The 15,041-nt window shown below is 42.8% G+C and overlaps 1 protein-coding gene across 2 annotated transcripts in view; it reads right to left on the bottom strand.

The window, feature by feature from the left end:
- Window positions 1–458: 458 nt before the first annotated feature.
- Window positions 459–15,041, bottom strand: part of LOC140486985 (MORN repeat-containing protein 1-like) — a 194,607-nt gene continuing 180,024 nt past the window's right edge. For both annotated transcript variants that reach the window (XM_072586286.1, XM_072586287.1), the window contains exons 13-14: window positions 7,462–7,538; window positions 459–1,065 (exon numbers count right to left, since the gene is read on the bottom strand). In XM_072586286.1, coding sequence (XP_072442387.1) covers window positions 917–1,065; window positions 7,462–7,538 — 226 coding nt within the window. In that variant the 3' untranslated portion in view covers window positions 459–916. The remainder of the gene's footprint in view (window positions 1,066–7,461; window positions 7,539–15,041) is intronic.

Genomic DNA, 15,041 nt, shown 5'->3' on the forward strand with positions numbered 1-15,041 from the left:
CTTTTTCCATAGCCTTGCACTTCTCTGTAAAAAGGAAGGATTACAGTTTGGAGGTCAACCAGGTACCACATCTGAGTAATGATTTAAATGGCAGGGTAATTAACTGTGGGCAGTGAGGCAGATGATAGCTTCACTATAACCAGTCCAGCTGAAATCTGCTAACCCAGCATAAGCTAAGGAGTGATATTGCTGAATGTGGCACATTTACACACTGACAAAAACATTGGGAAAGCTGTAATTTGGATGGGCAAGCAGGTCACTTTGGTATAGTATTTAAGTTGTTTTCAGAAAATATTTGCTGCCCTAACTTCCTTCAGATCTGACCATCCTGTTCAGCTTCATAAACATGAACCTCTCAATGAGATATAAAGACTTTCCTTCCACCAGCTGCATCTGAAACTTAGAGACCCTTGCAGTTTTAAAGGAAGTGAAAACATTCAAACACATGGTTTATTAAATAGAGACCTTAAAAAATATTTATACCTTAATGAACTGAAGTAAACAGAATACAAAAAACAACCACTCTCTTCTGGTGCAAATCTGTTCTGAAATGACACCTCCGCTTTCAGCAGGGACTTTTCTTTCTGTGAACTTGATGGTCTCATTTATAGAGCAGACTATTCTGGGACTGGGTGTTTACTGTGGTTTAGCATATTCCCTTTCACTTCTCAGAACTGGACTCAACTCTGACCCAGACTAATGGGATGAGAGTCTGCACTCTTTTCTGGCTATGAACGTGTGACATGAAATAGTGTTTCAAGCTGTCACCCCAAGTGATGGTATCAAGGGAGGAGTGGAGAAAGGAAAGATCAAAGAAGGGGGTTATGTCTGGCAGATCAAAGGGGTGTAGAGCAAAAATAATACACAAAAGCTATTGCTCAAACTTCGTCAGATGTAATGTTCTTCAGGAATTTCATTACTTGTTGGACACCTTCTGGTGCTCCTTTCTGCTGCTCTTTTTGCTTGCTTTGTGTGGTTTCACCTTCAGGAGAATGAAAGCTGGAGGGAGAGTGCGATCCAGGAAAGGTGGAGTTGTCACGTCCTTCACCATAATAACATAATCACCTGAAATTGGAAGAGTATCATTTTTAAATTTTCTAATTTTAATATCTTTAAGTTGAAAGTTTAACTTGCCCATCCCCTGAAGGCTGGTACACAAATCGAATATATAGTTCCAAGGTCAATGACAATGTGCCCTGTACTACATTCAAGTGTGTGGCCTTTTTGTGTGAGTCTTACAGGGGAATCTCATGTGTTTTCACACAACTAAATGTAAATGTGGCAAACTACTCAATGGTGGGTGTCTTTCTGGGAGAGTCTGGAGCTGTCCTTGGCTGATGACAACTCTACACTCCTTCAATTCAGGCCTCATGAGCATTCCTGATTTTCATTGCTCTTCAACTGGCAGCCATTCCTACAGCTGTCCAGGCCCCTCCTTAAACCCGCTGTTTCTTTCCCATTCTATCCTTTAACACGCTCATTAAAAACTGCCTCATGAACTAAGCGTTCGGTTCCTGGGCTAATATCTCCCTATCTGACTCGATATCAACTTCTGTCTGAAAAGGCTGCTGTGAAACACCTTGGATTGGTCTGCTTTGTTAAAGGTGCTACAAAAGTTCAAGTCGTTGTTGTAGATGGAATCTCTGTTTAGGAATCAGGAGCAAAGAACAATGACTGCCTTTCTTTCTGCATTAGCCTCATAGAGATGTACAGCATGGAAAGAGACCCTTCAGTCCAACTCGTCCGTGCCGACCAGATATCCTAAATTAATCCAGTCCCATATAATCACATTTGGCCTATATTCCTCTAAACCCTTTTATTCATATCCTTTAAATGTTGTAATTGTACCGGCCTCCAACACTTCCTGTAGCAGCTCATTCTACACATGCACCACCCTCTGCATGAAAAAGTTGCCCCTTAGGTGCCTTTCATATCTTTTCCCTATCACCTTAAATTTATGACCTCTAGTTTTGGACTCCCCACCCTGGAGAAAAGACCTTAATTAATCACCTTATCCATGCCCCTCATGATTTTATAAACCTCTATAAGGTCACCTTTAGCTTCTGGCACTCCAGGGAAAACAGCCACAGCTTGTTCAGCCTCTCACTATAGTTCAAACCTTCCAGCCCTGGCAACATCCTTGCAAATCTTTTCTGAACTCTTTCAAGTTTCACAACATCTTTCCTATAGCAGAGAGACAAGAATTACACACAGTCTTCCAAACGTGGCCTAACCAATGCCCTGTACAGCTGCAACATGACCTCAATGCACTGACTAATAAAGACAAGCATACCAAATACCTTCTTCATTACTCTATCTACCTGTGACTCCATTTTCAAGGAATTATGAACCTGCACTCCAAGGTCTCTTTGTTCAACAACACTCCCCAGGACTTTACCACTAAGTGTATAAGTCCTGCCCTGATTTGCCTTTCCAAAATATAGCACCTCACATTTATTTAAATGAAATTCCATCTGCCACTGCTTGGCCCATCAGCCCCTCTGATCAATGTCCCATTGTACTCTGAGGTAACCTTCTCCACTGTTGACTACACCACCAATTTTGATGTCATCTGCAAATCTACTAACCTCTGATATTCACATCCAAATCATTTATATAAATGACAAACAGCCTTGTCAGAAGGAGGTAATTGTTGCAACCATACTGCAACAGTTTGTTCCAGAAAACTCTGCAAAGATCAGTGATAAAAACTAGGGGTTTCTGTCAGTGTGGAACCAGACCTGAGAGAATACTTTAACACAGGCCACCCCTTCCTTCAACTTTGGCTTCTATCCCTCTTAGGATGTAACAGAATCATATAATTTGGAACTTTAGCACAAGGAGTTTATGCATCTTGTGACAGACGCACTTTGCTGGCAGTTGGATGATAGGTGTGCTACCTAATGAGAATATTACTTCATACAAACCAGAGAAGTCTCACATCATTCTGCAGTGTGTGATGACAATAGTTAGCATGACATGATACCCCTGGGCTGAGGAGAAAAATGAACCAGCATACTCCTCCTAATCTCTCCAGTGATCCTGATTAGGAAGTTGGTATTGATGTTTGAGTAAGGTCAATAGTATGCTCACCTGTGATGACAAACAAAAGGAAAAAGTTCAAAATCACACAACACCAGGTTATAGTCCAATGGGTTTATTTGGAAGCTCTAGCTTTCGGAGCCCTGCTTTTCTGTCAGAAGTAGTGGTCCGAAAGCTAGTACAGGTACGCAATCCTTTATCGGAAATCCTTGGGGCCAGTTGTTTGTTGGAATTTGGAAATTTTTTTGATTTCATAATAAATGACATTTTCACTGTGAAATAAAAAACCGTTACCTAACAGCAGATGCACGTGTGAATAGCACAAGCGCTGAGACACAATTGACACCTACCAGCGCTGAGCCATGCTGCCATGTCACATCTGAGTGACATGGTTCGAGTGGGTGTGGAGTTGGGTCACCTGTTTGCACGCCAAAATGACGCTTCAGACTCCACGAAAAAAAATTCAGATTTCTGAGCTTTTCGGATTTCGGACAAAGGATTGTGTACCTGTACTTTCAAATATAACCCGGTATTATGTGATTTTTAACTTTGTCCACCTCAGTCCAACATCGACACCTCCACATCGATAGGAAAAGGAAGAGGCCATTTGATCTGCTCTGCCACTTAACTGGACCTGTACCTCTTCTATTTTTCTATCTAGAAACACAGAAACTTCATATTACAGAAGATGACCATTCGGCCCAATATACCTGTGCTGGCATGTCTTGGTTCTCTCAGTTACCCAAAATCTCCCACTCTCACAGGTCTACTTAAGGTATGGGAAATGGGATTGGTTAATGGAGGTCTGCTGGCGTCTGTGGAACTGTACCCAGCAAGAGTTGACACTCTCTGGGGGTGGGGGGGAGGTTTCCAAATTAAGCATAATATTATTCTTCCAAAGAATGAGACAAGTCACAGTGTGTGTGCTGCAATGTACAGTAAAAATATTTATACAGCTGAGCCGAAAACCTCTACAAAAGGTTGTTTTATCTTGTCTTGAAGATGTAGTTTAGAAAAAGGGGGAAATAAAGCCTACACAAAATAGCATTCCGAGTACAGAGAAAGAATAAAAGCAAAATACTGCAAAGGCTGGAAATCTGAAATCAAAACAGAAAGTGTCGGAGAAACTCAGCAGGTCTGGCAGCATCTGTGGAGAGAGAAAGAGTTAATGTTTCAGGTCTGATAATGACTCTTCAAAAAAGAGAAGCCTGTGTTTACATAGCATCATTCAAACTTCAGAACATCAGAAAGTGCTTTACAAAACTTGATTAGTTTCAAATGTAAAAGTCACTGTAGTTTTACGGATCATAGAACTGTTTTCTTGTTAAACAAAGATAACTAGTGGTGGTTTAAACTGAGGGTCACCATACCTCAGGTGAGGGGACAGGTTACAAAAGAGAGCCCTTCATGGTAACCTCAGCTATTGTGGGAATTGAACCTATGCTATGGGCATCATTCTGTATTGCAAATTAGCTGTCCAGCCAACTGAACTAACTAACTCCCTTTTCAAAATGTAGTTACTGCATTAATATTGGAAATGCATCTATCAATTTTCATACAGTAAAATCCCCAAACCAGCAAAGTGATAATGACCAGATACAATAATATGTTTTTAGTGATGTTGGTGAAGAGATAAATATTGGGGAACATTCTCCCCGTGTCTGCGTGGGTTTCCTCCGGGTGCTCAGGTTTCCTCCCACAGTCCAAAGATGTGCAGGTTAGGTGAACTGGTCATGCTAAATTGTCTGTAGTGTTTGGTGCATTAGTCAGGGGTAAATGTAGGGGAATGGGTCTGGGTGGGTTGTTCTTCGGAAGGTCGGTGTGGACTTGTTGGGCTGAAGGGCCTGTTTCCACACTGTAGATAATCTATCAAATCTAATCTAGGGGAGTGGATAGGAAAATGGGTGTGCACAACTCCACAGCTCTTCTCTTATGTAGTAACGTGGGATCTTTGATGTCCGGTTGAAAGGGCAAACAGGACCCTCTGCTTACCATCTGATCTGAAAGATGATACCTTTGATTGTGAAGCACTCCCTCAGTGCTGCACTGGGAGTGTCAGCCTTGGCTCTGGCTCAAATCTCTGGTGTGAAACTTGAATCCACAACATTCTGACTCAGTGTGAAGAGAGTGCTACTTACTGAAGCAAGGCTGACATTTTGGTCAGAACCACATGAAAGATAATTTCTCTCTGACCGACCTGTGAGCTGTGGGTTGTGTTTTCAGAAGTGCTGATGTATAGCCGGTGATTAAAGCCTTGTTTCACACTGAGCACTCACTCCCAGCATTCACTATACTTGAGTTTATAATCTGACACTCAGTATTGAGACCGACATTAGTCACTATGCAACAGGTGGGCTGAAGTGTGGTATTTTTAAAAAATAGACATTATTTAATAACCTTAACCACAGGCGATATCTATTACGATAACAAAGAACAAGTGCAGAGAATCAGGGCTTGTGATGCTGACATGCTCTGACTCAACTAATGTAGGATTAGCTGTCCAACGTGATTTCCTTCACTGTTTTGTGCTGTCAGCCCAGGCAACTTTTTAAAATGCTAGAAACACTAATCACACTTAATGCCAGCTCAGCGTGTGCCAAGTGTGTTGGTTTATCAGCATCATGTTCACTGTACCAACTCAGTTGAAAGCCACAAATTGAACAGTGTCCTATAATACAACAGTGAAAGAAGGAAGTAGTATTTCCCCAGAACCTTTCATGACCTCAGTATATCTCAGGGTGTTTCACAGCCAGTTAAATACTCTTAAGGTGTGGCCACTGTTGGAACATAGGAAGAACGATTCCCACAAACAGTAATGAGATAATGACCAGATAATCTTTCTCTTTAGTGATGCTGATTGAGGGATGTCCTGGGGTTGTGAAAGGTGCCGTATAGATGGGAGTTTCCTTGTAACACATGCAAAAGCAATGGTTAGGCAACAGCAATGCTGCCTCACAGCATCAAGGACCCTGGTTTGATCCAACGTCGGGCGACTGTCTATTGGGAGTTTGCACATTCTCCAATGTCTGCCTGGGTTTCCTCCAGGTGCTCCGGTTTCCTCCCACAGACCAAAGATGTGCAGGTCAGGTAATTTGCTGAAAATTGTCCTGCCATGCCCAGGAATGTGTAAGCCAGGTGGACTAGCCATAGTTAACGTGGAGTTACAGAGAAAGGGCAGGGAGTGGTTCTACATGGAATGCTCTTTGGAGATCCGACACTCCGACTGGTCTCTATCGTGTAGGGATTCTATGATTCTATGAAGAGAAAAGCACCTTCCTTCTCTTTGCCGTCACTATATATCACCTGGATTTGCAGATTCTACCCATCCTTGGTATTATGAAGGATGGGACTGGCCTCATTGCCATGGAATGCTCCAGGTAATTGGACCTTTCTGCATTACCTGAGCCTCTTGAAAAACATTTGTAAAGGAAAGCACCCTTGACCACAAGTCCATCAGGAAGTGGTCAGTACGTAGCATCCTCAAGATCCTTCAGGAAAAGGAAAGGGTGGATCCTGTCAGGTGGTTCCCTGGGCAGACTGTCAAAGTCATTTGGCAGCATGTGTCATCACCAGAACTTTCCAACAAGTACTAAGATGTAGCTTGGCTGGTGGTGAGAAGGGACCTGGGAGATCCTTCATGTCTACCCGAACCTTCTGTTCCATTGCATGCTGCCCACAAAATAGCTTTGGCGGAGTGAAGAGACTGTCAGACATCCCATCTGGAATATGCCTTTGCCAAGGAGGCCTGGAGAGAGATGCAGGGGTTTTTGTCGAAGTTCATCCAGAGCAGTTCCGTGATGCAGGACTCTGTGCTCTTCGGTATGTTCCCCAGATGCACACCGAGACAAATATCAACTGCACCTGGGAGGCCAACAGCTCAGTGGAAGATGCCCTGTTGGTCTTCCAGTGCAAAAAGTTGACCTCAACTGAGAGTTGCCGACTGGCACATTCCAAAGCCCAGGACTACATGCTGAGGGACACAGTAAGGCTTGGGGTAACTGTCACCAAGGTGCAGTGAGGAAAGACCACTGTCTGAGGTCTGTCTGCCAAAATACAACAAGGATCTGTTCAGTTTTCAGACCCTCCTTTTGCCTCCATGTATGTAAATAGTGCCCGAGGCAACTGGAAAATGTCTTTGGTATTTTTGCAATTGCAGGGATTGTCAAATTCCAATGCTTGTACTTTATAGCAAAAGCTGTACAGAACTGCTGCACATAAAGATATTACCTTGATTTGAACTTCACTTGAGTCTTTATTTTGTTGCAAATGTCGGAACAAATGGGGCTGTTCCTGCTCAGGGTGGGACAACTGAGATATTGATCTCATTTTGAGGCTAATCTTAGTCATTACTTGCGCTGCAGCATTTTGTGGCTGTTGTCTGCCAAGCAAGTCTTAAACAGACTGAACCTCCTCTCTTACCTGGTTTCACAATCTGTGGATCGGTGACATTCTGCTTCTTCTTTGATTTCCCGCTCAATTTGATACTGACTTCAGATCTGTAAAGAAAAACAGGAGATGAGTGAAATACTAGCCTTTTGCTTTTTGCTCCCATCAGTATATTGTGTTATTGTCTTTCAATCTGCTCCTGAAGGTGCAAACATTCATCTGGGCTCAAGATCTGACAGGTTTCGGGCACATCTTGGTCAATTGACTGTTTTCCATGGACGGTGCTTGCTTGGGCAATCTATTTGACTGCGAATGATCAGGAGAGGGAGGGAAGGCTAATGGTATCCTAAAGTTCAATTCATAGCGAGTCAGCTGTCCTTCAGGTGACCACAGATGTTCCATAGGACAAAACAAGTGAGGACAACCATCCTGCCCATCTGAATGCATCCAGATAGAATGGCTTGAATGCTTCTCAGTTGTAGCATCCACTTTGTTCCTAATTGGTGACAGGGTCTCTATGTGCAGGCCTACATCATACACTGAGACCTGACCAGAGTTACTCGTTGATAGAGATTACCTAATGGGGTCTGAACTTTAAAAATAAGTAGTTTAACTTGTGTGGAACTAAGTAGACAAATGTTTTCAGAATCCCATTCTTTGGTGACCGCATTGGAGAGGCTGAGAGTAATGTGAACCTCACATGGCGTGTTGCTCTCTGAAAGATAATAGTTATATAGCTAGAGATATGTATAGAGAAGCCAATTGGTTTAATGTATTAAGCAGAGAACCATCAATATGTGCACAATAATATTTGCAGTGAGTTACAAGATGAAAATTCAATTGCAATCCAATTGCAGTTCAATCCAATGATGCCATGAGTATGGAAAATAAATTTGGTATGGTTAAGAGGAGGGAGTGCTTCAGACTCATTGCTGGGCAGTCAGTAATCTTTACAGTAAATAGTTAACATAATTTCTTACACTTAAAATGAATCATGTTTAATTCTCCTCCTCTTGCATATACTGGAATGGATTTTTTGAACATAATTTGAGCAGTTTATTAGTTGATCAGGAAACTGGGGCTCATAATTCTTGCCAGGGTGTGATTCCACTGGCAGAAGCAGCTCTCCTGCAAGTTAGCCAATTTATTCATGAGTTGGAAGACTATCTGGCTGTTGTGGTATCACAGCCAAACAAGCAGCTGCTATTACTTGGACTTGGGATGGAATGCATTCACAAACTGTCTCCAATCTGTTTACAAATAATTAAACAGAGGTTCAGCGTTTCAGATGCCTTTTTCTGCCATTAAGTGGCTGATCCAGGAAAACTGGAAATTATGTCTTTACATATACACTAAAATTCATGAGACATAGAATGGTAACAATAGCAGAGAGATAGATAATTTACCCTCCGTGAGTAATTTTGCCAAATGGTTTGGTTCGGGTTGAGTGGAATGTTAACATGTAAAAATCTCAAACCCAAGCCCAACCTGTCTCTCAGTATCCCTTTTGCTTCTAATGGATGTGGGATGAGATATGTGGCCTGATCAAGGAAGATGGGTTGGTTATTAAATATTTTAAAAACTCACGTTTAATCTTGCTTCCAGCTTTAGTATTGACTGGCTGGGTTTCTTAGATATCAGGAAATCCAGCACCCAAAGAGAAGCCCAATACACTGAGCAGGTAAGTGCTTTCTCAGGCCTGACCCTGGGCCAGAAGGGGCAGAAATGATTTCCATTAGCAGGCTAAGTTTATCTGATTCCTACATGGACTTAAACCTCAAATGCGGGATTGTACGCATGATCTCACCCACCCCGACTCCCAATGAACTTCCACTTCATGTCACTCTGAATCCCAGCAGTCATCCATCAACCTTCCGGACAATCCACTTCTGCCATCTCTATCCTGAGGATTCTGGCTTGTGGCAATATCTGGAGAGTTTCCTGCCCAAAAGGGAATCAAAGTAGACAAGCAGGAGGCTGGGAGAACACAGCAAGCCAGGCAGCATCAGGAGGTGGAGAAGTCAAGGTTTTGGGTGCAACCCTTCTTCAGGACTGGGGGTGGGTGTAAGGAGAGCTGCAGATAAAGGGGGTGGGTGGACAGGGTGGTGAGGTAGTGATAGGTAGGGGTATGACCTGGTTGGTCGATGGGAGGAATGAATCCGTTGGTGGCTAGAAGGAAGGGTCAATGAGCGGAATGGAAGAGAGGGGGAGGGGCTGGGATTCCTTGGTCAACCTTGGATTCCAGCACCTGCAGTTTTTTTGTCTCTAACCAAAAGGGAGTCAAGCCTGTCAAACATGTTGACTTCCAAGTAGGAAAGTGGTTTAAAAATGCATGAATTGTAGAGAAAGCCAAACTTCAGGGCTTCTCAACCAGAAGTGCACCCTCCCCACTTGCAAATTTCAGTAAATGTCAGGGTCCACCTCACTGTTTCTATATTTGGGGAAGCCCTTTGTAAATCTCCCTCACTCTTCAACATGGTACGTAAAATCTGATACATTCATAGGCGATCCCACTCACATCTCTGTTACTCTGTTGTATTTGTCTACATACTGTACATTCTTGTGTGTGAAGTGCTTTGCGGTGACCTGACAGAATTAATAAGATGTTTCTAATGTTTTTGGGTGCTTTAAGACAAATTATTCTAAATCACATCAATGATACAGTGGCATCCCCCCTACACTTACCTTGTGATCTAGTTAAGTCTTTGACAACCTTCCCAGATCCAAGCATCATCCTCTAAGTTGCTGATTGCTATTAGGGGCAAACTAACTTGTGCCTGCACAATATTTCACTTTAATTTTCAGTTGAAGTGTCTCAACATTCTCTCTTAAAATATAAAATGAATCTAGTACAAATAGGGGGTGAACTAAAATCTGATATATATCTACAGTAATCAGTCTTTTATCTAACTCCAGAGGTAAACAAAAATAATACAAAAATGGGACAGCACGGTGGCTCAGTGGTTAGCACTGCTGGCTCATAGAGAAAGGGACCTGGGTTCAGTTCTCAGCCTCGGGCGACTGCCTGTTTGCACATTCTTCCTGTGTCTGCATGGGTTTCTTCCCACAGTCCAAAGATGTGCAGGTTTTAGCAATTTATTGCAAAAATTGCCCATCGTGTTCAGGGTTGTGTAGGTTAGGTGCATTCGTCGGGGAAATGGGTCTGGGTGGGTTCTCTTTGGTGGGTTGGTGTGGATATGTTAGGCCGAAGACCCTGTTTCCACACTGTAGGGATTCTAATTCTAAAATTAGTGCTTCCAATTGTGAGGACGCAACCAGCAAGTCCTGAAGGCATAGTACACAATACTGGAATGGGACAACCAGTGTAAACAGTCAGGCCCCAAGGAAAGTTCTGAACACACACACCATTGCTTCCCATTTTAAGAGGGTACATTAAAATCTGAAGCCATTAAACTATAGCTTATGCCCATTTGGTGTAGCATGCTTAAAAAATATTAATAGGTTCCAATTGTCAATATAATGTATTCTAATGCTACAAAAATGCCCACAAAGCAAAAGGAAATACAATGTAGGATGCAGAGGGATATAAAAATTGTTCAAGATTGAAGCATCAGAAAGATAACTTTGGATTCTGCTTTGCTTAAAACTTTAGGCAATTAAGTGCATTAAAAAAAATCAAAAGATCTGTGGATGCTGGAAATCAAAAATAAAATCAGAAATTGCTGGAAAATCTCAGCAGGCTCAGCAGCATCTGTAGAGGGAAATCAGAGTTAATGTTTCGGGCCCAGTGACCCCTCTTTAGAGCTGATGGTCGTGAGGAAAAAGTTGCTTTTTTATACAGAGGTGGCATGGGGGGGGGGAGGGGGTGGAGGTATGGAGTAAACAATAGGTAGAGATGGAGCTCAAAGAGAGAAAAGAACAGTTGAACAGACAAAGGAGTAGATAATGGTCAGCCTAGGAGAATGAACAGTTGCTACTGGGGACTATTACTGGCTAACAATGGGTAGTGTGTAATAGCAGGCCACATGACAACAAGGCCCAGTGTGTGGGGGTTGGGGTAAGGACATGGGATAAGGTGTCTCAAGCCCGAAAATTGTTAAACTCGATATTGAGTCCGAAAGGTTCTAGAGTTCTCGAGCAGAAAATGAGGCACTGTTCTTCCAGCTTTTTGGTTTTATTGTTGAAACAATGTGGTTGGTGTCAATGAAACTAGAAATGGGGAGAAACATAAATGGTCTGTCAACTCATTAACATTTGTTTTACCCTTGCATAAAGTTCAAATTATTCCTATCACTTTCACCAAAGTGCTACACAGTCACATGTTCTATTTTTATTCTGGCCTCTCTCTGTTTGGCTGGTGTTCGGCCCTCTGTTAGACTTCTCATGCCAAGTACACTTCTGCCATCACACACATTCCCTGCGGTATTTATCCTGTGGCTAGGCTTATATTGTACTAGACAGAAAGTAAATCCATGGTAACTACCTCCTGAAATGGCCTCACACTTTATTCCTTTAGTATGTTTAGTAGTGTGCAACCTTTGGACTGTAACACTAATACCCCATACCCTATATGAGTATAGGGTAAGATGCTTTAAAACACAGAAAAGTAGCAATGGAAGCCCAAGTTTTCTGCATTGCACCATTCTGCATATTGGTTTGTCAGTATTACTCACAATTCACATTGTTATATTCTGTTGTCAGCCAGTTCAATTGTGCAGTAAAGATGAAACACATTTATACTCTCCAAGGTCACTCTCCAAGGCCCTGTCAGCTGAAGACTTACCTTTGTTGCAAACCAAATCCTTCACTTGCTTTCTACTTAAAGATGCACAAAGACTTTTATTCTTTCCATTTCTAAGATGGTCTTACAATCTACAACAGCAGGTAGGTTGCCATGTCAACATATCAATATTTTATTTTGTTCTTTTTTCAATCATTACACAAATACATAGAGAGAAGGCATGGACAAGCCTGTCATAATGCTGTGTAGGAGGCAGACACAGGAGAGTTGCAATAATGAAAAGCATTAAAAGAGATATAAGCCTTCACGAAAATTCATCATTTACCTTACCCTTGCTACTCCACTCACCCCCACTGTGTCACAAATTCTCAGTGTGTGACACACCCAGACTCATTATCATGACATCACTCAACCTTAGAAATTGACACATTATCTGTGCATGATGCATTATTCTCATGTTATGCTGCCTCAGTGTATAACTCACCATTCTATCACTCACTCACACTGTTAGTCACTCTCGCTCCAGTTTCTGGATTAGTGGTGCTGGAAAAGCACAGCATTTTAGGCTGCATCTGAGGAGCAGTAAAATCGACATTTCGGGCAAAAGCCCTTCATCAGGAATACAGGTGAAGGGCTTTCGCCCGAAATGTCGATTTTACTGCTCCTCGGATGCTGCCTGAACTGCTGTGCTTTTCCAGCATCACTAATCCAGAATCTGGTTTCCAGCATCTGCAGTCATTGTTTTTACCTTCTCTCACTCTAATACCTAACCTTCTTTGCATCACCCACTCATTCATCTTCATTGCAGAACATTCATCAGCATGTTATGACTGCCTATTAACACCTCATACCTACAGGAATTATGTTCAAAGCTCAATTTTTCGGCAAAACTAGAAAACGCATGCCCATAAACCGCCTGTAGATATGAGACCATAAGACCATAAGGCATGGGAGCAGAAATTAAGCCATTCAGCCCATCGAGTCTGCTCTGCCATTCAATCATGGCTGATAAGTTTCCCCCTGTAACCCTTGATTCCCCCTGATACTCAAGAAGCTATCTATCTAAGTCTTAAATATACTCAATGACCTGGCCTCCACAGCCTTCTGTGCCAATGAATTCCATAGATTCACCACTCTCTGGCTGAAGAAGTTTCTTCTTACCTCTGTTCTAAAAGGTCTTCCCTTTACTCTAAGGCTATGCCCTCTCCTGAAGACTTACCTTTGTAGTCTCTCCCACCAATGGAAACATCTTCCCAACATCTACTCTGTCCAGGCCATTCAGTATTCTGTATTAGATCCTCCCCATATCATTCTAAACTCATGCAGGTGGGATAGGCTTCTTCCCCCAAGCTCTGGTAAATAAAAGCCTCGAAAGTGTCTTGGTTCCTTCACAATCAAGCCATCTCTTTGTGCAAATGCTTACAGTGAAGCCTGAATAGGTCAACCAGCTCATCAAATGTAACTATATGTGACCTTGCTCATTTTTATGCAGTGTAAAAAGGCATGCAGTGTAAAGGCTGAAGCCTGACTGGGTCAACAAACAGAGAATATAGAACAATACAGTAACAGGAACAGGCTTTTTGGCCCACCAAGTTTGTGCCAACCATGATGCCATTCTAAACTAATCCCATCAGCCTGCACATGGCCCATATCCCACTATTTCCTGCCTAGTCATGTGTCTGTCTACCACTTTCTTAACACTGCTCGACACTCATCAATCATTTAGATTTTTTAGATTACTTACAATGTGGAAACAGGCCCTTCGGCCCAACAAGTCCACACCGCCCCGCCGAAGCGTAACCCACCCATACCCCTACATCTACATTTACCCCTTACCTAACACTACAGGCAATTTAGCATGGCCAATTCACCTGACCTGCACATCTTTGGACTGTGGGAGGAAACCGGAGCACCCGGAGGAAACCCACGCAGACACGGGGAGAACGTGCAAACTCCACACAGTCAGTCGCCTGAGGCGGGAATTGAACCCGGGTCTCAGGCGCTGTGAGGCAGCAGTGCTAACCACTGTGCCACTGTGCCACCGTGCCGCCCACTTCATCTTCGTCACTTCCTCAAAGAACTCAGTCAAGTTGCTGAGACAAGAACTCCCCTGCATAAAGCCATGCTGGCTATTCCTAATAAGTTAGTTCTTCACCAAATGTGAGTAAATCCTGTCTCTAAGAACCTTCTCCAATAATTTCCCATCCACTGATGTAAGGTTGACTGGTGTAAAATCTCTGTTGCACTTCTTGAACAATGGAATAATACTGACTATTCTCCAGTTTCCTGTGATGTCGCCTGTGACTAAAGATCTCTGAAAAGGTCCCATCATTCTCCTCCCTTGCCTCGTTCAGAATCCTGGAATCGATCTCATCAGGCTCTGGGGATTTATCAAACCTTGATGTTATTCGAGACACCCAATAACTCCTTCTTCTTCATATTCTGTCTAAGCAAGGTTGTCACACTTGCTGATGTCAACAAACCTGACCAGAGCAGGCAAACTGGTTTAACTCATAAAAGGGCTCAATTCAAAAGGTTCAGATAAAGGTGGGTTAGGTAGAAAGGCATGGTAGGGGTTAGGTTTTAAAGGATGCAGTTTTTTGTAGCACTGGAAGGATCCTGGGGAATGAAGGGAATAAACTGGGATGCATCACAATGACAGAGGTACAGGAGACCAGGAAGGGAATAAACTGGGATGCATCACAATGACAGAGTTACAGGAGACAAAGAAGGGTGGGAATTGCACGTTTAGAATGGGAACGCAATAATAAGGCAATGCAGAAATAAGGTACCCTCAGGAGGGAGGGTGAACAGTTCATTTGAATAAGAGGTAGTATAACGCTAAGGCCCCGGATGGGATCGGAGTAAAAGCAGAAATACCAAGAGAGTTAGCAAAGGGGCCAGTAATTAG

This window comes from Chiloscyllium punctatum, chromosome 16 (genome assembly GCF_047496795.1).
Source record: "Chiloscyllium punctatum isolate Juve2018m chromosome 16, sChiPun1.3, whole genome shotgun sequence".
NCBI lineage: Eukaryota > Metazoa > Chordata > Chondrichthyes > Orectolobiformes > Hemiscylliidae > Chiloscyllium > Chiloscyllium punctatum.